The sequence below is a fragment of the Neolamprologus brichardi genome, chromosome 7, assembly GCF_056152115.1.
Source record: "Neolamprologus brichardi isolate AB-2024 chromosome 7, ASM5615211v1, whole genome shotgun sequence".
Classification (NCBI taxonomy): domain Eukaryota; kingdom Metazoa; phylum Chordata; class Actinopteri; order Cichliformes; family Cichlidae; genus Neolamprologus; species Neolamprologus brichardi.
Genome location: NC_142110.1, coordinates 17,721,382 through 17,748,774, shown reverse-complemented (window position 1 = coordinate 17,748,774; position 27,393 = coordinate 17,721,382). Strand labels below are relative to the sequence as shown.

Genomic DNA, 27,393 nt, shown 5'->3' with positions numbered 1-27,393 from the left:
TTTGCTCCCCTTTTCTTTGATTTACTTCCACAACTACTTGGGTCTCTGAGCTTTCTGGTTGTTAAGGTTGCTTTATTCAAACTTCTGTTTTGGTTTTTTTTTCTTAGTGACATGTCTTGACAGTCTTGACATTTTTATATAACCCAAATATGCACCATTTGCACAAAATCTAAGGATTTCTAGAGGATGAAGCACACTGACACCATTGTTACAGGTGGGATTTGTGGCTCTGAATCAAATACGGGATGTACTGCTATTAAAATGTGTCTTGCCAATTATAATGCATCATAATAACTTTAATAATCAATTCATTTTCTTTAAAGTGCTGTATGTTCATCTTAATACTTGCAACATGAAATAGGCTTTAAAGCTGCTAATCACTGTTGTGCAAAAAAAAGGTCTTTTCTCAGCTCCCCACCTAAACTCTTTGCGCCCTCATTTCAAAGGAGTCTAATATGCGAAGTTCAAAACAAAACACAATACGATACTGTCACTAGTCACTCCATTTCATTCTTCTCTTTCCTAATCTGTATCTTTCACAGGTTCTCTTCTTTCCCTGCATAAAACCCTTTCTGTTCTTGTTTTGGCACTACTTCACCTTGGGTGTACTGAGCCTTCCCGTTTAGCTGGCAAGTAATTATTTACCCAGTGGTCAACTGAGTGATCCCACCTCCTACTTACACACAAAAACACACAAAGAAAGAAAGAAACATAGACAATAAGTCTCAAGAAAAGGCCACATCTGTTCAAAAGGAGAAGCGCTCTGTCTCCTGAGCCTGCTGGAAGTGATCTTCCACTGGACCTGCTTCATTATCAGACACAGACAGTCCGATTCAGCCGAACAGCAGGTAAGCTTAGACTCTCATTTGAATTTGAAAAACCAAAGCTTGTTATTTCAGGAGGCTGTTATCTTTCATAGCAATGGTTTCTAATGAGACATCAATTATTCATTATGGTTTTAGGTATAATCTCAGTTGAATCACAATTACTTGCTGGCTAGAAATATTATAAAACATATATTCAAAATCTGTTTGTTTTTTCACTTTTAAGTGCCTTTATTTTATTTGCAGCCATTTCTCACATTGCCATTCTGCAAAAAACAATGTTCTGAAGCAGTTTTCCTGTCGTATCCCAGTAATCACATAATTAGTCCAAATCCCCAAAGAAGGTAATTCTCTAATGAATTTAACTTTGATCACAACCGTGCTTTACAGCAACATCTGTAGTATGGCTTGTTTGCATGACCAAGTGAGTGTCCAAGTGGGACAGATAACATATTGTATCCTTCTGGCACTAAAAGTGCAATGCAATAAAATAATTACCCACAAACCCCCAAGCCGCATCATGAGCAAGGGTGGCAAACCAAACTCTCCCTGGAGTGAAAAACCTACTTTTTAAAATCGTATGTTAAAAAAAAAAAAAACTTGCCTCACTGCAGGCCAAAGTACTCACAGAGGTATGGCCCAGGGTACGGCCAGGGTCAGTCATGCAGGGTATGTTTGATTTGTTACCAGCTGTGCTGTTACAACTGTGCTCGAAAGAAAAGATTGTTTAATAGAGCAGAACTATCGAAGATAATATACATCTTTGAACTTGAGTCCAAAGATTTTCACTTTTATGCGCATTGATGTGTAATGCTCGATGACTGGAGTCTCCGTATTACTCTGCAGCTGTAAAAGTTTGCTCTGTATGTGTGTGTCCAGCTGAGAAGTGATTTAAAAAGGCAGCATTAAGATTTTAATACTTTTACAGCCATCGTTCAACCCGACAAGGGGTGAGCACTTGGTACTAAAGAGGCAGACATTAGGTGAGCTCTACTTTAGCTTTAACAGCAGGATGATGGGGATAAACACTGCTACGAGCTGAATGATAAGCAGTTCAGTTATATGAAAAAAAACCTGCTTCTGCAGCGTGTCCCAGCTGGAAGGCTGTCTACACGATGTTCTGACCTTTAAGAAACTTGCTATCGACACCGATGACTACACCTTCATCCTTATCCAGGTTTGACAAAGAGTTCAAAATCACCAAGCCTAAGCAGCAGTTTCTCACATTTCTTTCAACGCCGAGTGACCTTAAAAACAACTGATGTGGGCATCAAAAAACAGCCAGCAGAGCCCAAACTACATCCTGTTCTGTTATTTCTGTAAACATGAAGAAATAATGTCAGCTTGTTCAGGAGGTGATACTCCACAAGGACACATAAGAAAAAAAAAAAGGTCAATACTTCAAGAAAAGGGGAAAGACAATCAATGGCAAAGCATCAAGAACAAGAACAAAAAGTGACCACCAGAAAAACAAGATGCTCACTGGAGCCATCAACAATTCAGCCTGCGAACAGAATCACATGTTTCTAAGCAACAAATCAGCAAGCCTTCCTTCTACCAATTTATCCCTTGCCGACAGCCTGCTTCACCTTTATTTTTCTCCTAGAGACAAGCACACTGGGCAAATAGTAGGTCAAAAAACAGAAATTACAGCCTCTCCTACCTTAGAGACCAAATAATCAAAACTATCAGTAAGTATAAAGTATAATGATTCGTAAACTAGCTATATAAATATGTAGGCTGTTTCAATCAATTATGTAAATGTAAATATGACTTTTTCTTTTTACATTTACAGTGTGTGTGTGTATGTGTGCGTCTACATATATGAAGACGAAATGCACATTATTTCCCTTCTTTGTCTCATCTATCACCCCCAAATAGCACCACGGTGAAGCCTGACAGCTCAATCACAGTTTCTAGCTCTAAATACCAGCCTAGGTTCATATGCATAACATCTTGGATCCAAACCATCTCTATTAGAATTAATGTACATCTGAAAGAAGAAGAAATGCAGAAATAGAAACAGTGGAAAAAACATTATGTCTGGGTTTTTTCATTAACCCTATCCCACTGTGGACCACGAGAAAGGGAGCCATCTGTCACTGCTTGAATGGGAATCCTGAAAGCAAAATTCTCTGGTAGCTTGACCACTTCAGTTGGCAGGGGTTGGACAAAAAACAGTGAAAGCCCATTTGTAGCACACTTACTTCTTCTCTTGGCTTTTAAGAGTATCTGCAATAATGAGTTGATCAACGTAACACAAAAGCTTGAGAACTGTTTACTGTAATTAAGGAGAACAATAAAAAGAAGTTTTATTTACATTATAAATAAAGATATGCTTTATAATAGTTACACTGTATTGTTTTTATGCTGAACCCTTAAAAGCAGTTGTATTTTATGTGAAAAGTGTCTGCTCACCAGAAGACTTTTTAAAATAGTGTGTCCTCATGAACTATGTCAGCTGCATCTGCAGCTGTGTAAAATTTGGTGAAGCAGAGGTCGGCAACATCATCCTGACATCTTGCAGGAATAAACACATTAAAGAACCAAAGTGTTTTTATTTTTGTAGGAAGGAACAGCAAATAGAAAACTTGGCAAATGACAGTAAAGAGTTAGAGCTATTTTCTTTTAATGCAAAAAGAAATCAAAACCCTTCTCAAAAAGTCTAGTGACATAGCCTTGACTAAAAACAGAGGCTGTCAAGAAGGCCACAACTCCATCGACCTGCCAGAGCAGACAGTCTCTGGTTTAGAAAATATAAATCAGATGGAAACGAGCCTTTGAATTTTGGTACATTCCTGCTTTTGATAACCCGTCTCCATTTACTAGAATGCTCAAAAAGATTCAAAATCACATTGGCAAAAGAAATATGTCCATGGCCAAGTGTCAAAAGATATTCAGAAAACATAACACATGACACATGAGCTTGTGGCCTTTTCTGTGACCTCAAAACTTGATCTCTGAAATTTATGAATGTTTTTGTTAAAGGGAATCCCAGCACAATATAGGCTGGTAATTATATTTGACATATAATTACACTTACCTCCATAAAAGTCAGGTACCTCCCCAATGACAGACGCACCTGGAACATTTAACAAAGAATGTCAAGTCAAGTCAGCGTACAATCTCGGCTCTGTAAATATGAAATACAAAGTACAACAGAATGGAAGAAAGCAGTCCTACCAACCAGATACTAAAACATTTATCGTAAGTGTTCAACACAGTTCTGTACTTAGACTTCATTTATACTTTTTGTGTCAGTGTAAGTCTTATTATGAGCCAACTGAACCACAGAATTACAGACACGCACACACTCACTGCCTATACTTCTGCTGTAGGCTAGTGTGTACTTGACTTTTGCCCAACTGTCATGGCAGTAATGTCACATTAATCTTTGTTGGGGCTAAACTAAAATGTCAAGCCAATGTTCTCTACCCACAATAAAGACCAGAGACTGCTGTTTGGCTGTTGTCTGCTTAGATGAAGCAGCCATACTATACCTGGATTTGAACTTTAGTTATACATGTGCGATGCATGCAGCTGGTACAAAATACAGCTAATGACGTCAAAACAAAAACCAAAAGACAAGATAATACCCCTGTTTTACACTCTCGTCACTGGCTTTATAAATGACTTCAAGATTTTACTGAAAACACTGAAATGCTTCAGGGTTTACAGTAATTCTCTGCTACATTGCTGCTCTCCTGTGAGCCAGTGTACAGACCCATTTCCAAAGATAGGGCTCTACTGTCTGCATCTTAAACCTAGCTAAAGATAAAAGATGACCAGTCCTTTGCTACTATGTATCAGAGGACCTGAAGTCGGTGTCACATCCATGCTTTTATTATATATTAATAAAAAACATCCTAGATTCTATTACCAACAAGACAACTACTCCTGAGGAGTATTTAAAGTAAGTTACAATAAAGTTGCCTAAAAGAGCTCAGCTTGTGTTGAAGAAAAGGCAGTCTTATTAAATCTCAGTCTTATCAAACTTATTAGAATTGTGCAAATTCTGTTTCTGCTTTATATGCAATATGTTTTATATTATAGTTTAATGTATGTTTGCACATATATATACCTTATATGCACTAGATCTGCCATACGTAGTTGTGATTCTGACAAAACTCAGAAATAGAGAACGTACTGTAGCATTGCATCCTCAGGGGAATGATGAATATAAAAATCCAAATAATTTTTATGTATGTTATCTATATAGGGCTGTGCGATATGACCAAAAGCTCATATCCCGATATAAGACATCTATCGTCCGATAACGATAATGATAATGATAACAATTAATGGGCAGGGATAGCTCAGTAGGTAGAGTGGTGGCCCCATGATTGGAAGGTCGGGGGTTCGATTCCCCTGAACAGCTACCCTGAGGTACCCGAGCAAGGTACCGTCCCTACACACTGCTCCCCGGGCGCCCAATGGCTGCCCACTGCTTCACTGAGTGAATGGGTTAAATGCAGAGAGGAATTTCCCCACGGGGATCAATAAAGTACTCTTTCTTTCTTAACGATATAATTCACAAAAATTTAACATTTTCTGTAAATTCCGTGAATCTCGTGCAGTTCGACTTGCTCAACTTCGACTTGTTTCCAGCTGGGCGTTGTGCACCTGGAGTCGAGTGTTTTAACCCATGCATGAAACTATATATTTTTAGACATAAGTTGTAACGGCCGCCGTTTTCTTTGTGAGTATTTATTACACGACGTGCTACGGGGAAAAGCCTGTTCTAACGTTTAAGTCTAAGGTTTATTTTTTTAGCACCTGACGGCTCTTTTTTACTTCTCATCCGTAGATACTCTGCATAGTCTTTCACGTGATTCAGTTTATTTTGAAAAGTCTCAACAGGATCTTGCGCTTTATTGTGAACTTTAGGAAATTAATATAGCCACTACAGTGACCATCAAAACAATGAAAAAAATTTTGCAGTAAACATTTATTTTGCGGCACCACGAAACAAATGATAGCGTAGAATTAAACGATAGACGTTTTTATATCGTCATCCGATATATATCGTTATATCAAACAGCCCTATATCTATATGTGAAGTTTTTTTAAAAAAAAAACAAATAGACTGTGTTAAGAGATCTGCGTTTGACTACTCCGCCTAAGGCTGCACTGTCGAGTGCAGATCCACTGAGCGCAGCACAAGCTAGCAAGACAGAAGCTAAGCTCGTTGCAACTCATTCAGATCTGGCGTTTGGAACTATCTTGGTTTTCATGTGAAGTATGACCCTGATGGTAAGCGCGTCATGGACAAAAGTAAAACAGTATGTCAGATGTGCCACGCAATGCTCAATTACATTGGTGGGAACTAGTGCGTTAGCACAGTTAGCTTGTTAACGTGTTGACGCCGTCCAGCCCCACGCACGGGGCGATCCGCAGTAGCTTGTTAACGGAGATTTGCCGCATTATGGCGTTAATGTCATTTTAACGAGATTTATGCTGACAGCACTAGTGGGAACACAACGAATATGACTGCACATTTATGCCGACATCATCCTAGTGCAAAGAAGTGGAAGCAGACAAAAAACAACAAGCACGCATGCTACAAACTTTACCCGAGTCATTTAGACAGCCGTTAGCACATGATTCTCCTTATGGGAGACCTGATATGTTTAATATGCTGCTGAGAATATACCCCAGGAGAAGCGTATAGTATAGCTTTTATTTTGGAAAGAGCCATTTCTCTGATATAAACTCTCGTTTCCAAAGATGAGTGATTTCTCATTCAGATAGATTTATTTTTTTTATTATTTTGCTGTTGCAGCAACATTAAATTTAAAAACTGTACTTTTGAGTTAAAATATATATTTATAATTTTAATAAATGACAAATTAAAAAGGCATGAACATTTTTTTGTATCGAAAAAATATCGAACCGTGACACCAAAGTATCGAACCGAACTGAACCATGAATTTTGTGTATCGTTGCACCCCTAGTTAATAAGCGCTGCATGTGTGATAATGTTGGTGCAACATTCCATTCAGATTGACTCACATGTTAAGGAGGAGATAGGACACATGCACATATGCTACGATCATCATAGTAAAATGATTTTGAGAAAGATGTGTAGAGCCCAGAGAGTCCACATGCTCTGATTCTTTAGCTCATGTGAAATCAAATTTGAAACAAGCGAGAACTGCCTGCGGTATAGGGACACAGAGACAAAGAGAAGGTTGTTTCCTTTTTAGACAGGTCATTTTCAGGCCTGCTGTTTTCTGTCTACTTTGCTTTCTTTCCAACACAGCAGATTGCACAGCCACATGCTGCCCTCAGAGGCACACGACTGCCAGCTTTGGCCTATCAGATATAGCCTACGTATCTGTTTTTTTGTCATCTTTTTGCCATCCTTTGAATTTATTGCTACGCTGTAACTACTTAAACCTGTTAAGATTTCTCTGCTGCATTACAATAAAATCCACCTTAACTGGATTGATTAAAATTACATTTTTATAAAAAATGAAGCACACATGACTGCCAGCATCGTTAGTTTTCATAATGTCCTTTGGAGCTGGCATTTAGCAGCTCGTTCACACTTTGTCATTCTTGCTCTTCATTCATGGACACACTGACAATCCAGTTTTGACAAGTGTGCTACTATGCGTGCTGCCAGCCACCTGTATGATTTTTATCCTTTACGCTTTGTAGCTGGAACCGCTTGTCAAAGTGTGCATGAGACACTATTTACTGACAAACTGCTACTGCCAAATGAATCCCCGACAACCAGGTTTTTACGCAGCAGTACTTGAAAGGTGAAGGGCATGCGAGTAAATGAAAAGCTAAATGACAAAGTCCTTTTCAGTGTTGCATTACTGTTTGGAAAGAAACTTGTCAGGGAGCAACTGCTCAGCTAAATGCAGCATATCACCAGTGTCAAGTCTGATTTCTGTCATTCAAATTAATTCAATAAAAAAAACAATGACTTGTCCATATGTTTTCATCAAAACAGCCATAATATGATACCTCAGAGGTTGTTTGTCTAACTATTTCCTTTGAGTTTAATGTGCTACATACCCAAACGGCTGCATGAAAGGACCAGGAGATGGAGCAGCAGGGTGAGGTGCAACATGATGTTGAATTGAGGACCACCTGGTGGGGTTAGAGCCAGAAGCTCAGCTGATGGAACATTAGCAGGACTGCTTGTTTTTCCTAAAAGAGATAAAAGAAGAAAAGGAAAAAATGCAGAAAATTTGACAGTTAGAAACATCAATTTTGTAGCCAGTACAAAGTTCACAGATAGATTATAAAAACAACCCCTGGCCCTGAGTTTTTCAGTATTAATTACTATGGCAAAATAATGACTAACAAAACATAATCTGCTAAAGACGGTCAAGATAATGAGACAGGAAAACAAGTATAACTAAGAACAAGGCCAAGAAGAGAGTCAGCTACCAAAGTAAATAAGGAACTAACTGAGAGGATGACAAATGAACACAGAAGTAACCATACAGTATAAAAAATCAGTGGGAAAACTATCACAAATCACGGAGTATCTACAACTCAAACACAACAAGAGCTAAAAGGCTCAAAATGCAAGAGACAAAAGTTTAAAACCATAAGTGAATAAACAAAAATAAACTAAGAAAATAGATCCATATGAGAAAACACCTGAAGATCTGAATAAAAGACACTAAAACATGACATAGGAGGTGACAGGGGAGGATAAATGACACAGAACGAAAGGGGAAACAAATAACTAGGCACAAAAAATAAGAACATTTCTGTTTGGTCAATAATTTCTTTGTGATAACAAAGCTTCTTGGCAATCAATGTTGTACAGTTGGAAAGCCTTTTCATGTCAACAGGCACTGGAAAGAAATGTAAAAGTGTTTAAAGACAAGAAACAGGAGATTATTAAAAACAGACAACTCCACTACAAGCTCTACAACATTGAAGAAATGCACAAAGAGCTGCAGTTCAAGATTCAAGACACAGATTAATGAAGGCTTGGAAATAATACTTGACGAAGCACTGCACAGAAATGCAGGAATCCTTTAAGTGAAGCAGCAACAGAAATGCAGAGCAAGCTCCAAGACGTGGATAAAAAGCATCAAGCGCTGCAACTAATGTTTGATGACACGCTGGCAAGGAATCCCAAAATGCTTAAAGAAAAAGAGCAACAGGAAGAAATACAGAGGGAGATCCAACTTATTCTCCAAGACTTGGAGAACAGAAACACTTTTTTATAATGAAGTCAAGGAAAAAACCATGGAGGCCAGGAAAATAAAAGGAAAGAAGAAAAGGAGAAACTGGGAAAATATGCAGAGATGCAGTGTAGGATCCAAGAAATCGTGGGGAAAAAACACAACAGCTCCAAGTACTCTAGCTTAAAGTACAGGAACGATTCAAGAAATGTAGAACAGAAATCAGGAGTTACAACACAGCACAGTATAACAGAAGAAGACACACAAGCATGAGGCAAAGAAAATTCAGGAGGAGAAATACAAAGAACTGAAACAAAGCCAGATTTGAAGAACTGGACAAAAAGTTCAAGAAATTCAAGGAGCCGAACACAGAAACAATCGTTTAAGTAAAAAAAAAAAAGCCAAAAAAAAACCAAACACCAGCTCCAGGAACAGTTTCTGAAAAAGAAGAAAAAAGTGCTTCAGGTTTTTCCAGAAGAAGACCTCTGCTGCTTCATCACATAATCGTGAACAAAAGCTGCCTTCTCTTCCTTCACCTTTTTCCCCATCTCCTTTTTTCACCTCTCCTCTCTCCCTCCATTACCCTCTCTGCCTTTCTCACCTACCTCCACTACCCTCTCCCTCCCTTCTTCACCCTTTTCCCTCTCTTCCCCTCAACCCCCAACCGGTTGCGGTAGATGGCCTGGTACTGATGGAGGTTTGTTTCCTCCTCACCATTGCCCATCACCTAGTGCATGCTCATAACGAATTTCTGGAGTTTTCATTTCTCTGCCTCTTTCCTCCTTTCTATCCCTTTCTTTTCCCCTCTTTTTTCCCTTATACTTTTCCTTTACACCACACTTTTTCCCTCTCTTCCTTTCCACTATCACTCCCAACCTGTTTCTTCACTCCTTAGAACACAGGGTAAGGTAACAGGGGGATAATAAACACAATCAATCATAAAAACATACCCTAGAAGTATCTGTCATGGTTTCCTGATCCTCCTGGTTTGACTCATCCTTTTCTCTCTATCACTCTCTATGCTCTCTCTCTCTCCCTATCCTCTGAGTCTGTGTGTGTATGTGTTTATTATTATTTTTCATTTTTATTATTCAAAGCGTAGTTTTCTTATCACAGCATTACAGTGTCTCTAACGTGGAAACAGAATCACGATCAACTTGTGTCACAGCACATAACAAGTTTAACCAGCCATTTGTCACCACTACGTGGACCATGACAGTGAAAATTCATCTTCACCACGTCTCTGATTCCCGTCAGCCTCAAAGGCGTCGGATCCTTGAAAGGTTGACACCTGATGATTGGCATTTGGACAATTTCCTGAAGGAACCCTGAGCGCTGGTTAAGCTGAGCAGGCGTCTCGTCTCTCACTCACTACCCCTAAAATCTTAACGCCACGCCACCAGCTCTCAGCCTCATTCCCAGTAACACAATATGAAAAGCAACAGCTGTGTGTTTGTGTGTGTGTGAGGGAACACAAAGAGAGCTTTGACAGAGATAAGAAGCCGAGGAGAGATCACATAAAGGTGGAAAATATTTGGCGTGAAATTGTTAATTCAGTATCTTTATTTACTTAAGGGTGTAGAATCAGGTCACACTGGAAACGGTTCATGTGTTTAGAAGAAATTTAAATTGTACTGCCCACAAAATGAACCCACAGGGAAAGAAAAAAACATTTTTTACATGTTTTGACATTTTGAGAACTGGCAGAGTAATAATACAGAGAAAATTCTCCAATTTACTCCACAGTTTTGTCTGTCAATCAACCCAAACCTGGAGGCCTCGTCTACACTCATATATTAATTTTCTGGTGTTACAGCACTGAGCATCAGCTCAATACCAGCAGACCTGTCTGAGGTCATTCTGGTTTGGTGAGTGTTGATTAGAGTATAATTGAACACGAGGCAGACACTATTGATTCTTTGTGAACAGCCTGAGGTGTCAGCTGGCAGAGACTCAGAGGTGTGACAGTGGGATTGAGATATCAGCACTCGCCAGACAAATGGAGTCTTATTACAGAAAAACGGATTATGACAGAAGAGAGTGCATGTAATATGGCAGCTTTGCATGACACAAACAAAGCTGGACTTACTGTATGACTAAACGTTTACGCCGACGCATGGCGGAGACGCACACAAAAATGAGCCGCACCATAAACAGGCAGACGCACTGTAAACCATACCATGTGCACGGTATGCTGGGACATGATGTCCGAGCTGCACAGCTCCTCGAAAGCCGCAGAGAAGGGATTTCGTCTTTACGCTGGATTGTATCCTAGCAACACTTTTCAAAAGCACCAGTTTCTGTGCTGCAGGGGGTCTTTTGTGACCGGCAATCAAACAACACAAACACTCATTTTAATCTAGAACAACACCGCTGTTGTGGAACGAAAACCTGGGGTGCTCTGCTCATGTATTGAAGACATTCATCTCTTAATGTCAGGGAAAGGCCAAAAACCCGCCGTTTACTAGAACTCAACCTCTCCTCTCTCCACTTTGCAGCTATACTGCTACTGTAGATAGCTGTAACTCATTAATCATAAACGTTCCTAATAGATGCACTTAAGAGATTAGGGGATACCACAAAAAGCCTTCTTATAGCATTCAAGTACAAAGTGAAAGAACAAATCCCATCTACCTCATTAAGAACTGTTACTTGAGTGAAAAACTGTAAAAACACATAAGACTGGTTCAACATGGCAAAGCAGCAGACTCTGAAAAACAATATTCGGGCCTCCTTCTCTTTTATCTTATTTCAGCAGCCTGAATGCACTTGATGAGCACTCCAGTCATCACTGTAAATCACAGGACCCCGGACGTCTTCCCCATAAATCATACTTTGGACGTTGCCAGAGCTGCTAACTGTTGCAACCAGTGTTGCTTTGCTTTATGAATTTCAATCACATTCTCTCTCTGATTTTTTGCTCCGCTCCAATGGCCAATACTGTCATTTGCTCTGTCAGGTGCTACTGAAATGGAAGTCAGTGAAACCCCTCCTTTTCTGTGTTTAGCCTGATGTGAGTTGCATAATTGAGTTTTTTTTCTCCTTTTTTTAATACTCAGGCAGCCACAGCGAAGTAAGGAGGAGAAATGGACAGGAAAGAACACAAAGTAACCATGTGGTAGACTTCAAAAACAAGCTCAAATACCATCCACCACCATCCACCCCAGAATACTGCCTCAACCCCCCACCACTCCTTACACATACAATCATAATCACCACCACAATCAGTCATTAACATCAGATTTGCAGTAATCCTACAAGAGGAAGCTAAGACGAGGTTAACTCTGGATTGGTCTTAATCAGTTTGAGAGGGGAAAATGAGCACTGCTTAGACACAGCATCATCTCCTGCAGCATCCCAGTCATGCCTTATTTCACAAGAAGAAAAAAACATGTCCTAAATCTAGTAAAGACAAACAGACAAATAAGTGATTGATTGAGGATATAATTAAAAAAAACAGCTAAATAGAAGATAATTAAATTTATTAGTGCATGTCCTTCAATGTGAGACACTGCTGCTTGTCTTCAGTTTTTGGTCATCCGTGTGCACCCAGAAAGCAGGTTTGTAGTAGGAGGTATGTAGGAGTCCATGCCCTGAACTTCCAAATATATTCTGTGGTTTTGGGCGCCAAGACACCAGCAGAAGTTTCTTAATCATCTGTCTTTAGGGGTGTTTCTTATAGAATGAGGACAACTATAGTTTTATTTCACTACCTAATGATCGTGATGTGCTGTAAATCAGTGTAAGAAATTTAAAACATGATTAGTTGCTTCATTGGCAAACGTAAGATGACAAGATTTACGTAACTCTCTTCAGCTGCCACACAAAATGAGAATTCACGCAGACAGCTTGGAGAACCTGCAAACTCCACACAGAAAAGGCCAAATGGTGGATTTAAACCCAGGGCCTTCTTGCTGTGAGGGTAATAAAATAATAATAAATAAAATAATAAAAATATCTATCAGATAGATAGATAGATAGATAGATAGATAGATAGAAAAAAATGTCATCACAGAATAAAGTCATTAAAGGAGAGGAATTATGATGACATAGTGTGACATGGGGTCTGACATCATCTCTGAGAGGCAGCTGCGTCTTTGTCTGCTTTAAGGGGCACTGCTGTTTAGTCTCTTTAGCTCAATTCATCCAGAGCCCATGGAGATGTGTGTTTTTCTATTTTAGTTTAATGAAGTCATGGGGTTAGGATTAGAGGTTTTATACATACACATACAAAATTACATTTACTTTTACTAGTGGCCCACTTAAATAAATGAATAAATGTTTTCACATCAAAATTCAGACAAGAAAGAGAAAGCAAGAAAGACAAGAACATCATTTCATCTTTTCATCCCTGGTAAGATCATAAAATCTTGAGCAAAATCCCACGCCAGCTGTAGTCCATTTATTTGTTATGCTGAATCGGTACAATTTCACCACAGACCAGCGATGATGCATTAGTCTAGCCAATGAATTATTTATGACAAAATCATTGATTTAGATTTCAACTAAGCCATAGACAGCCCATTTGTCTCGTCAACCCCGACACAGAAAAACGCACTTCATATATTGTATCTGTGTGGAAAATAGGACCTTGGCTACAGGTAAAGATGTTCCTGTCTCTGAGGTGCCTAACAGAATGATTCAGTTAAGTACAGCACACAGACAAGGGCTATCCAAGCCTATTATACAGCAGATAAAACAGTAAGCCCCAAGGCGCAAACACAACTACACCTGCAGAAGAAGAAGAAAAAAAGCTGCTATCTCTGTGTTTTGTGAAGCATGGACCCCCTGTTGTTAAGCAGGAAATGGTTCGGCACTTGATGGAAAAAATAACTTTATTTTTCAGATTGTAACAGCTTGTTTTCTCCCACAGCCAGAATAGAGACTCCTTCCTTTCAGCAGTGTAGGAGTGTAAAGAGCAAGGACGTCTAAAAGCTTCTTTTCAGCAGCTGACACCATGTTTATCTTGTTCCTGCGTTTTAGCAATTAAGCTAACAATGTGCATTAACTGTTTGTCTGATTATTCACTGATAAAGAAAATGATGCATTCAGATTCAACATCATCTAATTATGAACAACAGTACAGCCCGCAGGGGTGTTCTTTTTGCAAGTTTGAAATCATGTTTCCATTAAATTTAGTGTATGTGTGTGAGAGACAGACAGAGAGAGAGCACTCTAAATAATGTTATTTTAGCATGTCCATCGTCAGCCTCAGAATAATGTAATCCAGCTTCAGATGATACGGTTATGACCGGCTCTCTTGTCTGTCCTCTCGCTTTCGCACTCTCTGGCCCAACAGAATCTGTCATGCTAATGTAAACTATTTATCGTAACCCCTGCAGTCAACACAATGTCCCCCAACACCACTACCTCCTCCAACCCCCCTTTGGCCACACAGGCTCAGCAACCTCAGCTGACCTGAATATCAATGACTACAGTCTTGAACCCACAAACACTGGAGCTGGCCCGCTGTATGAACTGCATTAACCTCAAATTAAGGAGCGTCTGTAAATTCATGCAGAACCAAGAACCAGAAAATGGAAGGGAAAAGTGACTCGAGTCATTAGAACAATAACAACTTTTTGATGAAGCAGCTGTCACTGACAGACCACTCGTACTTAGCAGCCAGCATCTAATGCTGCTCCTGAACGGTGAAACCATGAACCCACAACCTCACAGTGACTTGATTTTTCTGACCTTCTTCTATTTTTGAAAGATGACATCCAGCAGAGGGAAAGAAGACACGGTAAAAACTATTACAAAAAAAAGTACGGCGTATTTGTTAGTCGCCTTCATATAACATAACAGAATATGAATGAATGAATAAGATTGACATCTTCTGCCTGACACTTAGACGTCACTATCACCCTTTGCAAAAACAAAAAAAACTTTGCAGATTATTTTTATGTTAATGTAATTAACTGTGATCCAGAAGAGCAATGACCTTTCAGTGCAACAGCCACGGCAGAGTGTGATTCGTCCCTCGGTACAGTAGGGTAATGCACGGGGAGAAAGCTTTCAGATGTGTCTTTCTAAGTATGGAAAGTGTGCCACATCATGCATGATAAATTATGTCAAGAAAGGCAAAAGGTCAGAGGAGACGTGCTTTCCATCAAGAAAAGAGTGCTCCACTTAATTACTTCATGCCACATCTGTCCAATAAAGATGTTGGCTAAGCTGTTTCTATGGGAGAGCGCTGACATTCTTTACAAGCTACATGTCTCGGTCCCCATTTACTAATGGAAATATACTGCAGTAAATAACTGTAATTACCTGGCCACAGAGTGTTACTTACACTTGATAAGGAAGCGGTATCCTAAAGTATATGAAGAAAAACAATCAATGCCTTCAAATTGCACAAAGAGAAATCTCAGAGGATTTTTCTTTTCTTCATTGGCTATAGACAATAAATGGTTATAGAACAATAAGAAGATTAATTTAAGTTCTCATTCATACCCTTATTAGAATGTGTGGGTCTAACATTAGACCAGAGATTAACCAGACAAAGGGAATGTTTAAATATAATCATTAAATAAGCCACAAATACCCCGCTTAATTGCATTATAGTGAAGACAAGCAGGGGGTTACCTATTAGTGGAAAACCATCAGCACTCTGTAAGAGTTGTAAAAGACACACAGAAAAACAATTAGGGCATGGTGTGTGTGTGTGTGTGTGTGTGTGTGTGTGTGTGTGTGTGTGTGTGTGTGTGTGTGTGTGTGTGTGTGTGTGTGTGTGTGTGTGTGTGTGTGTGTGTGTGTGTGTGTCTTTGCTCAGTGCTTACCTTGCTGCCGAGTGCTATCATGCCAGTGGCTATGTGACGAGATGAGCTACTTAGCGGCCCATGTCCCCATCCCCTCCAACATGCCTGCCAAGTGTCCTAAATACTCTGCTCTATTGTCTGCCTCAGAAACAAGCAATCCTGCTGGATGGAAGCACTCTCTCTCCAAGGTGCAAAGGAGGAGGGAGGGACGATAAGAAAAGAAAAGGCCAATTCCCCGAGCAGGACAGGGAGCCATGCAAATGGGACGCCAATGAGAAGAAGCCTCCCCGCAGTGAGAACGCTTCACAGAGGGGTCTTCTCTTCTCACTGTGGCCTGGCTGTGGTTTAATCTCTTAAGCCCTCTGGTCCCACTCACAGATACGTGTTGAAACACCCACACACAGACACAGAGAAATACAAATTGACACAACATTCACTCCTCGACTTTGCTCCATCATTAGCCTGGCAGGAAGCCACACATAACATCAGCGCTGTCATAATCACCCCCTCTGTATTGTCAGAGAGAAAGTAAAGGTAGAAAAGAAATCAATAAAACACAGGCTTCACTGAGAGACACAGGACCAGCACAGTGAAGATAAGACATGAAGGTGTGTTGTTGCATGTTTGCTGTAAACTTGATGTAATTCTCCCAATCCAAAGCGGATTTCTAGTATATATATTTATATATGTAGCAGAATGGCAACAACAATTTGGCTATTCTTTGAATTCTTTGAACTAATCTCCACACGTTAAAAAGAAAACACAAGAAAGCAATCACTTGGGAAAGAAGCATTAAGTGTTCTTAGCTTTCTTTTACCTACACTAGCCACAAGATTAATTCTTACTTATAATTCCTCCAGTTGGTAAAGTTATTTAGCATCGCACAAATGTAAACTGGGAGTCATCTGACCTCCAAAATGTAAAACTATGACTAAAAGATTGAACCTGTCACTGTGCTTTATCTTTCAAACTGATCTTTACAAACCAGATGCAATATATATACATTATAAGTAAAATCATTATCTGATGTTATCTGATGTGTGTTTACTTTGGAAACAGATATAAAAAGCACATCGTGATTATACACTAGGAATGTGGAACGTGTGTATCATTTTAAATCGTCTTATATTTGTGAAAAATAACTGCAATGGAGAAGTAAAGCTGGATGTATAACTGCTGGATAAACAGAACATATCTATATCTATCTATACATTTCTCTTACTGTAAATACTAACCGCTTTATTATGTCCTTAGTGTCACAATACGGCTGTGTGCAGGCAAGAGTAGGACCCAAACGCAAACTCGCAGAGACAAAAAGTAAACTCAAAAAACACAGCTTTATTGCTGGCGTGGAGTGGGACACGAAAAACAATACAAAACTAAACCGGGAAAACTAAAGCACAAGGAGCCACGGGGAAAAATCACACGGCTATGAGGGAGGACGCAACACTGACAAAGAGAAACATGGGGCTTAAATACACTGAGGGATAACGAGGGGGAATGAGCCACAGGAGGAGAGCACAGCTGGGAGTAATTAGGCAGGACGAGACAAGGGAAGCAATACTAGAAACATTAACATAGGACAGACTGTGAAAGTAAAACAGGAAACACACTGACGGAACTCAAGACATGTAAACTTAACAGACTGGGGAGACAGAACATAGGGACCTGAAACATGGAACAGAAAGGCACAGTAGACACAACATGAACATAACAACGCCACAGGGGAAAAGTAAAACAAAATGCAGGAACACAGGACCTCTTTCAAAATAAAATGGGAAACATAATGAAACGCAAACATGACAACATAAGAAACACAGACATGAAGCACATGAAGGACAAGGGAGACTTAACAGGGGTTGGATACACAAGGGGAATCTAATAAACAAATGAACTTCGCTAATCTAATGAACTTAAACATAAACAACATCCAAATAAACTAAAACTTAACACGCTGGGTCAACAGACCCAGGAACATGACACTTAGTACATACAAATATCTGCACTTTTCTCCTGTAACTAAAATAATAACTTTAAAAGTTTAGGGACCACTTTACCGCATCCTGGAGGGGAAAGAAAGAAAAGCTAAAATAAGTAATGTGCCTTTTGCAAACCTCTTCAGTGGAGCTACTCATGAGCAAACTGCAAAAGGATGATATATTATTCAGCTCTTCCCAGATGTGAGTTTTTCACTCAGCCTGTGGGGGGTATAAGGTTTTTAAGTGCAATCTATTCTATTTAGGGGACAGGAGGCAGCAGTGTTATACAAACGCTCACACACTGCCTTTGGGTTGCAGTAACCAGGAAGATGCTGAGCAAGTGTTACAGAGCAGGGATTTGGTCGAGGGGATACCAGAAGGTTTAAGAAAGGTTTAGCCTTGCGAGGCTCACATAATAAATTCATCTGAGGAAGCTTTCAGTCTGTATCACCACAGCAACTAGATACATTGCATGAAAATGCTAAAAGGAAAAAAATAAAGCTTTGCAGTGGGACAACAAAACTCTGAGTATTGGACTGATTAACCTTATTGAATTTCATTAAAATCACACAGAGGCCTCGAATCTTTCAATCTGCTATAAGTCACCTTAAATATGGGGTTCATTAAACTTACATAGGTTATTATGGAAAATAAGAGAGCAAGCAACAGGAGAAATCTATTTTAGTGTTGGAAATGCACTTGCAGTAGAATGTACCCAATGAAATTAGGTATCCATGGTACAAATGTCTGCACTAATCCTTCAAGTCATCATAGCAAATGGAGCGGTTCAAGAGAGCTCCAGATGATGCTTGAGACCAAACCCAGTCTAATGACATCCATTAAGATGAAGCAGACGGTCCCTGAAAAAGTCAGGAGAATTGTGCAAAGAGGTGTAAAGTACTCTTTCTTGCTTTTAGCAAGCACTCTACATCGGTTCGTAAATCATGAGCTCCCTGACTAATCAAAACCAATGCAAATCTCTCAGAAGGAGAGCATGTGGAGCAGAGCACAGAATGCAGTGGCAAAGCATAAGCCTATATCTGGCTGGATTCTGCTTCTTCTTTCAGCATGATTTACCCAAGACTTCTGACTCAGCAGAACCCCGCCGGTGACGGGAATAAAAGAGGATCATTCCCCACCTTCTGTACATGTTATTAGAGATGCAGTATATTCAGTTTATGCCATTTAACAACACTACTCTGACCAGAATGGACAAATTTGCGCATTTACAGGTATTTGTGTCTACATTTGTTTAGGTAGATATATTTCTCAGATATCGGATGGTTTGCTGTGCATTATTTTCAGAAAACCTGGCAGCTAATTGGACAACTAATAGTGCAACGTTACTCCCTCCTGAATAGATTAGGGAGGGGGTAATGTTGCATTGCTCATATCATCTTCCATTTTGTGAACTATTATTAGTTTTTTTACTATTGCAGAACATACTGTTGAGTTGTTGTTGCTGTGGCAGTTTAAAACACAAAGATTAAAATGCTTTAAGAGCCACACACACAATTTACACACAATGACTGAAGCCTGAAAAACAAATAACAGATTTTCTTGTGTACAGAAAGCTTAAACAGTAAAATCCAATATCACACTTCATGCACATGAAGGTGGCTTTCTTTTGAATAAATCAAACTGATTCTAATGTGTGATCATCAGCAGTGAAATTAAAAATCATCTGCCGCAATTAGTAGTTATCTGCACTTTATGATCATCAGATCATGCACACTGGATATTTGTGCAAATCAATAAATCACTCAACTCTACTATCTTAAAATAATATGTTGATAATATCCACTAGATTAAAGTATTTTGCCATGGAGGACGACATCCAGCTGTCATAAAAATCACTGCCCTGATTTATCCATCTCTATGAACATGTTTGATGGTTGGATGTGGTGATGCATGCCAGCAACATAATGAGCAGAACGGACGCATGGAAGAGAGAAAAAAGAAAGACACAGGTGACACTGTTCATTTGTCTTGTGAACAGTGTCATTTTTGTACTACTGCAGAAACTTCATGCAGAGAAGTAGGGCTCAATGAACATTTTTTTATTGGGTTTATCCATGTCATTCCCACTTTGAGCTGCAAGCAATGTTTAACTGATTTTATTCCCACAAACATCCTTATGTCCTTCTTTGGCTTTGATTTTGTGCATGTGCGTGCTGATGAACGGACTTCGAAATAAGGCACAATATGTGTTTAATCAGCACTGTATTACTCAGTAAGAAGTGAAGTATTGGTTTGTGTACTACTCGTCAAGAACAGGTCTGTGAAACTGAGTTTATTAGCCTAATACGTACATAAATTAACCTATAATAGTCCAATAGTCCATGCTACAGTATTGTTTGATCTGAGCTGTTTTCACAGATTGCGTGCAGATATGCAACAAAAATGTATTGTGCACATCAAACATCTACTCTCTGAAAGATAAGTGTACAATTACACTCATCAGCCAGACACTGTCCACCCTAGTTAAGTATACAGTTAAAAGGTGATATGCAAGCTTTTGTTCTGTTGAATATGCACCCATATAGTAAAGGAGGATTGCATAACCTTTCTCTTAACATGACTGTCACTTACCCGCGCATGCACCTTGCACAAATGCATAAATCAGGTTTGGAAATTGCTCAGGTCCTGCTTTCCTATATAAATGTCATTTTAGTCAGTTGTTAGCTGGTTGCCTGGCAATGTGATGGCATCATAAAAACCATTTAAGTAAAGGCATATTCAAGTCTTGCACATTAACATATATCAAAACTGAACTGGAAAAATAGAATTGAACTAAACTGTGATGAATTGATAAACTGAACTGAATACACTGATACAGTGTTTTTATAAGGTTTTATGGGTGCATAAATGCTAAAATAAAAACTGGTCATTTTAGCCCTCTGGGAAACGGTTGCTAGGCAACATGTTGATGTCATAATATCAGATACTGAAAAGACCCTCGATGAGACTAAGATGTAACAGTTTGCCAAGTCTGGTTGCTCAACTCCTGACTGTGTAGGAGGAGTTCATGGGAGAGACAGACTGAGATTTGGTGTATTAAACTAAGATAATGGTAACAGAGTTCCACTGCTGCTGTTCGTGCTTTATGAATATAAGAACAGGCTACACTACAGTCTCTCAAATGCTTAAAATGAAGCCAACGTAAATTACTACTGATTACTCAGATATGGTTCCTCCTTAAAAACCTTTTAGTACTTAGAGTCATTCAAAGAGAACAGAAGCACAATGAACTGCCCAGGTTTTGACTTAGGAGAAGGGACTACTTGGGCCCACTATGCCCAAAAGAGCTTTTGTGTGCATGTTAATGTGAGTAGTGTCGAGAGTTTAGATAAGTAAGGTTCCTTGGAAAAGATGTTCAGCTCTTGTTGCGTTTGTTTGTCAAGCGAAGAGTTGGATTACTCTGATTGCTGGATAGAAAATGAAATTATTATTAGTAGTAGTAGTAGTAGGAGTAGTAGTAGTAGTAGTAGTATATATTTTAAAATCTGGATCTGTGTGAGACAGACACTATATCTATCTATCTACATATACATTATCATAGATATATACCTTTCTTTTTTTTTTACTGTAGACTGTCACTTTAGCTGAGTTATGGCATCTCAGAACTAGTTTTGAAGTCTGACTGGAAATGAAAGGTGTCTTTCTAAACAGCCACAATGAAGGAGCAGTTTGAAGTACGGCACCCTGATGCATTTTCACCTCTGTACAGCTGACGAAATGTTACAGCAAACGGTTGACACACTCAAGGTGTGTGGCGAGGCCGTTCCTAACACTAAAGGTTAACATATCTAACAGAACCTATCTATAATCCTACACCCAAAAACACTACAAATTTGCTTCATCAGGATTATGCATTTTTGTAGTTTGAATCATTTTCAGCAGCAGCCTGATAACCAATCAGGAAGCAACCTCAGAAGTCAGATTTTGACAGAAATATTGTTAAATCCGGACCAGTGAATGAAATCATGTTATTCCTGCCCTCATTTAACTACAGCATTGCAAAAAACAACTGAAAAACAGAAATGGGTTTCTTATGTTTTTAATGAAAATGAAAGCAATTTTGAGCTGCAATTCAAAGCACCTACTTGGCAGATCTTTCCATAGAAATTTGCTAAAGTGAAAATTAAGTTTGTTTGGCTGCTTGAAAAGATTTCTACTGTAGTACCTCAACCCATTGATTAGAAAACCGTATGCACATGCAGGTGTGCCATACAAAGATGCAGAAATTGAGCTAGATGGTGGACTCTTACCACGGGACCATCAGCTATGAAGCAGTTAGAACTTTGTTTAAATACAAAAATGTGTTTAGAACAATGCATATTAAGGGCAAAATACATATATACAATACATATTTTGAGGTGGCTATTGCTTTAATAGGCATACCAAGACCCAGCATATCAAAGCTATAGCCTTGATGTGAATATATCAAGCATGTTCCATATAATGCAATATGATGTAACAGTCATACACACACAATAAAAAAGAAATAAAGCAATGAATATTTATTGTAATATTAGCCCAAAGATGCATAAGTAAAGTAATGCCTTAAGTAAGAAATGTAAATACGACAAGCCCCAGAAAATCATCTGTGCTGAACTAACAAATATAAATATACAAAAGAAGGAGACAGTGTGTAGAAAAGGACACAGACACTGTGGGTGCTGGATACACAGCCGCTTTCCTTATACCAACTTACAAACTCCTGTACAGTCCCACACATACACATGCACACACACACACACATACAACGCTTCAATAGGTTTATCCTTTCAGTGTGCAGCACTGCAGTGTTAGGTAGGTTGCTTCATTCTGAGAGGCAGATAATGAGCTATTCCCTCTGCAGAGGACAGAATCCCAGAGCCAGCAGAGCTCAGCAGTGCTACATGCTCCCTCTCTCACACACACACATACAAACATAAGTTGCAATAAGCAAAAAAAAAAAAAAAAAGCCAGCAAAACTTTCTAACTCTAAGCACTCCTCTGGCTCCACCACACAGCATACACACAAACCAAACACTGAGCCTACTCTGCCACCCACCTCTGTTCTAGAGCGCACAGCTCTGAGGCGCACAGAGACCCCAACACACTTGCAGGTACAGTCCCGTTAGCTTGAGTTGGCAGCAGTGAAGCTGGCTGTATATATCCCTGCTACAGTATGCCTGAGGATAAACTGCTAGTGCTGGCTAGCAACCGCTGTCATGGCATCCTGGACCCCTTCTATCACAGGCACTCAGCAGCGCAGAAACCCCCTCCATCGCATACACAAATGTATTATCACATAAACACTGAGCTGTCAAATCAAAGGGCTTCCCAGCTGTGACCTCACATCACAGTGGAAAAGGAGGAGGATGCGGGAGAGGAGGGGCTGTTTGTGGAGTGTTTTTGCAGTGATATTTCAGGCTGATATTGGTGTGTGTGGCCAGAAGGTACGGCAGCCACAGCAAGAAGGACAAAATTACCACAACAAGGAAGAAAGAGGAGGAAGACTAGAGCATGTACCACGGGGGAGGATGCAGCTGTGAGGGGGGAAGAAAGAACAGTTGTTACAAACAAAATGTTTGCTGCAAAGGTGGCGGCATGCTGTGGGAGGGAGGGAAGAAGACAACTTAATTTTGATACCTGTGAGGGCTGCGTCCATTCCCGCAGCTGGACATAAACTTTACAGTCACACTGGGAGAACAGCATGAACCAGCCTCACAGAGGGAGCAAGTGCAGAAAAGAAATAAAAAAAATAAACAGAAAAAAGCCGTGGCACATTCAGTGGCTGCAATCTCCACCTTATGCCTCATCCACTCACACACTCTGGACGAGCTCGTCCTCATGTTGTTTACTTTCTCTTTTTCCCGCTTCCTCATCCTGTTTTCCATATTCTTCTCCCTCTCCTTTAGCCCTATCCACATCTATCATCTCCTGTTTTCTCCATCCCTTCACTTCGTCTCTCATCCATAATGGATGGTTTGGAGATATCCTCTTCCTGTAGTGGACCCTGTGTCCCTGGTGCCAGTCAGCCTGTATTGATTATTGCACCAGAGGAGTCATCAAGGCATAGATAATAGGACTTAGAGTTGCACTAAATCTTCTGCATCATTCCCCTTCCCCCTTCGGGGAGCTGGTCCATGTTTTTCTGTCTTCTACTGTCAAAAGTACATGAATCTAATTAGTAAGTGCGTTCACTGGCTTCATTCAAAGCCAGTGAACGCACAGTGCATTGGTCTGGATTATACAATCAGAAACAATGCAAGACACACAACTGTTTATGCTCAGTTTTCACCAAAGTAGCGCACAAATTGTGTCTTCCTCTTGGCTATATTTGTGTGCCACAGTCTGACGCATGCCACATTAAGGTTCATTAAACAAGATATCTCCTCTGTGCTCTGGCCAGCCTGTTTCTCCTTTGACCCAGGCCTTCATATATAGGTCAACAGTGGCATTCAAGTGACTGATGTATGTCACAAGCACAATACTGCTCTTTTTACGACTGGACATGCAGTCAGTCACGCCCTGCAGCATTATAATGTAACAATGCGTAGGGCAAATCAGAAATCTAAATCTGTTGTTCTCTTCCTGCACCACCTCCTTACAGGAAGGCTTGGCAAGTTGTCCTTGGTACTCCAAGAAGTGTTGAATCTTGAGAAAGCATAGTAGGGCTTCATTAAATGGAGCAATTTTCATGCTCACTGAGCAAAATGCATACAATGCAACGTGTGTGGCTAAATGCAAGGAGACAGAAAGAAATATGCCTGGAAAATAACTTTTCGAGCACATGTGAAAAACTTTGGGTGTCATGTGAAGGAAAAGTTAGACGGACATAAATAAAAAGAAATGACATGGTAGCTTATTTTCATACAGCATCTTTCTAATAGAGTGAGTGTCGTTTATTTGTATAACAACAGCAATACCCATATGGAAAAGAAATAGTAAAAACATATATGATTTACTCATGAAAGTGGCCACTTTCATGAGTAAATCATATATAAATCATATAAGGCTTACATGATTTACTCATGAAAGTGGCCACTTTCTCATTACTTTCATTTTTTTTTTTTAGTAAGTATCCAAAACATACAAGTTTCATTATATAATTTTTCAAGGGATCGTATATGTGTTTTCACTCTTGTATGCTTTTCATACAAGTTTCATACAAGACAGATACAAACTTTATAAGATTTTTATATATCTTTTCCATATGGGTAACATCAGCAGTACACTGTGTATATTTGGAATTCATAAGAGAAGCCCTTTTAAGATAAAGTAGTCATATAGGATTAAGTTTTATTATACATAAATACAGTTATATAACAAGGCCAGAAACTTGGTTTGAACTGTAATGTGAAGAGGTGTTCAACTGATACACTTTGATAACTTTTTAAACCAACCTTAGATAAATACATACCTATAACACTTCTTATTCAAATTCAGATTCTTTCTTCATTATATATATTCCAAATAGCAAACATCTGGGACACAATAAATGGAGAAAATGGGCTAAAATGTGATTTTTAACCAGCTGACGTTGCGGTTAAGTGGCCAGTTGGCTACACCTTTGGTTCAAGTCAGCCGTGAGGTTGCTGTACCTGCTGTTCCTTCATACAATAATTCCAAAAGGCTACAAAAAGGTGTAATTTACTTAATTGAAATTAATATCATACAGGACTTAGCAATATAACATCTGAAACCAGTAATGTTGACATTCGATAAATTTTTACCATATTAGCTGTTTATTATTTACCACTTAACTGAATATTCAATTTAGCTGCAATGTGAAAACAACATGCACATTAACTCCAGTGTAATTAGCTTTTTAGTGTGACACAAATTACTTCATGTATCAGGATTCAAACTGAGCCAAAATGAGCCTTTATAAAACAAAACAGTGAATGCAATTCTTTCAATTTCAATTATTAATATTAATATAGCACAAAATCACAACAACAGTTGCCTCAACTTACTTTATATTATAAGAGGAAACATATGCATTAGAAAGACAAACCTCAACAATCAGATGACCCTCTAAAGCAAGCATGTGGTGACAATGGAAAGGAAAAACTTTCTTTTAACGGGAAGAAACCTTTTTGTGATTGTAACAGTGAGATTTTGCTGTTATTGTTATGTAAATCTATATTTAGACCAGCAGTGTTCATGAGAGTGGGGGAGCCCATTTAGTAGCATCTCTAATAACAATCCTGGCTTTTACTCTCATGCACAAACATCCTTACAACAACACAGAGACCCAGAGGAGCCAAGCGATTAGCAGCAAAACGAGTACTCCCATTGCCTTGTGGCAATTGAGCATTTTTTCTGGAGTGGAAAAATAGGTCTGACACGTCAGCAAACAAGGTCATAGCGCAGAACACAGGTCCCATGTTTATGCTGCCAAGTGTTCTGTCAGCTTGAAACTCCTTCTCTATCTTTCTCTCCCCGCCTCCCTCAGTGCAGAAACGGTCAAAGAGAAACAACTCTAATCTCTGCCACAACAGCAGAATAGGCAAGTGGACAGCCTCTAATGAGAATAATAACTGTACACCAAAGCATTAACCCGACTCACAGAAAACAGCATCACCAGATCACTCCTCCTCTTTCTATTCACAACCAGCCTCTCGATGTTAGGCTATTCTGTGTTCATTATTCTCATCTTCTGAGAAGACTGTGTGAATAAGCTGCAGGTGAGATCTGAGCAGAGGAGTTTTGAAGTGGGGCTATTAGCAGAGACTTTTCTAATGTGTGCGCGATGGCTGTTATCTTCACCTTGGGTTGCAGAAGTTTGATACAGAGTCAGACCAAAGAGTCCTCTTCTCTATACACCGCTTAATTTCTGTATTTTTCTTCAGCTTTAAAGGAGAACCTCAGACAATCAAAACTGAGCGATTGAGTGCGTGGGTGGACGTGTGCGAATGTGTAGTATGCTTAAGTGCAAGTTTGCTGAAGACTCCAATGATCCCTCACCTCAATACTTAAGTGGACCTTTTCACAACCGGCAAAAGTTATTATGAAATGTCAGACAAAAATATACCTGTCAAGCACACAAGACCAAAATGACTATTGGGACTCAATGCGAATCAGTGAATGCTGCAAGTAAGGCAGGTGCTTCTTACTGCAAAAGATAAAGCGATGCCTTTGCGGACAGGTGTGTGAGACACCAGCCAATCACTGGCATTTATAAATCAATTCACACTCATTATAATACTCGGAGTAATTCCTGGGAAACAGAAACCAGCAGGAGCTCAATCGATGTTTGTCAGAATAGCTCTGATGAATCAAAGACAGTGGATCAGCCTCCCAGTATTGATTCGCTACTCATACCTTAGCATCACTCCTAAAACCCATTGACACCAGAATTAGCATGATTAGAACAATTTATTTCTTCCTGTGCTTCTATTAGTGTTTCTGGTTTTACTGTTTCTCACTGAGATCTAAAGCTTATCCCCGTGAGTTGTAACAATTGCGTTATTCTGCATTTCTACAGTCAGTAAAGCTGGTGGAAGGGGGGGAGTGTTTAGAGTCTCAATACTTTTGGACAAAAATGACTTTTTTCGAGCTCATTCCTGCGTGTTCAAGACAAGCAAATAAATTTTTTTTTATTTGTGCCCAGGAATTAGCCACAGTGAATTCATGTCCCTTAGCAACACAGTGAAATGATTTAGCAGGCAGT

At 39.4% G+C, this 27,393-nt stretch overlaps 1 protein-coding gene across 2 annotated transcripts in view; it reads right to left on the bottom strand.

Moving 5' to 3' along the window:
• Positions 1–27,393, bottom strand: part of cntn1a (contactin 1a) — a 63,908-nt gene that overhangs the window by 23,369 nt on the left and 13,146 nt on the right. Inside the window, exons 1-3 of one of the 2 annotated variants that reach the window (XM_087843257.1) lie at positions 15,766–15,864; positions 7,854–7,988; positions 3,868–3,906 (exon numbers count right to left, since the gene is read on the bottom strand). In XM_087843257.1, the coding sequence (XP_087699383.1) occupies positions 3,868–3,906; positions 7,854–7,908 (94 nt within the window). In that variant the 5' untranslated portion in view covers positions 7,909–7,988; positions 15,766–15,864. Of the gene's footprint in view, positions 1–3,867; positions 3,907–7,853; positions 7,989–15,765; positions 15,865–27,393 lie in introns of those variants that run through there. The other variant, XM_006782533.2, reaches the window with a different exon arrangement.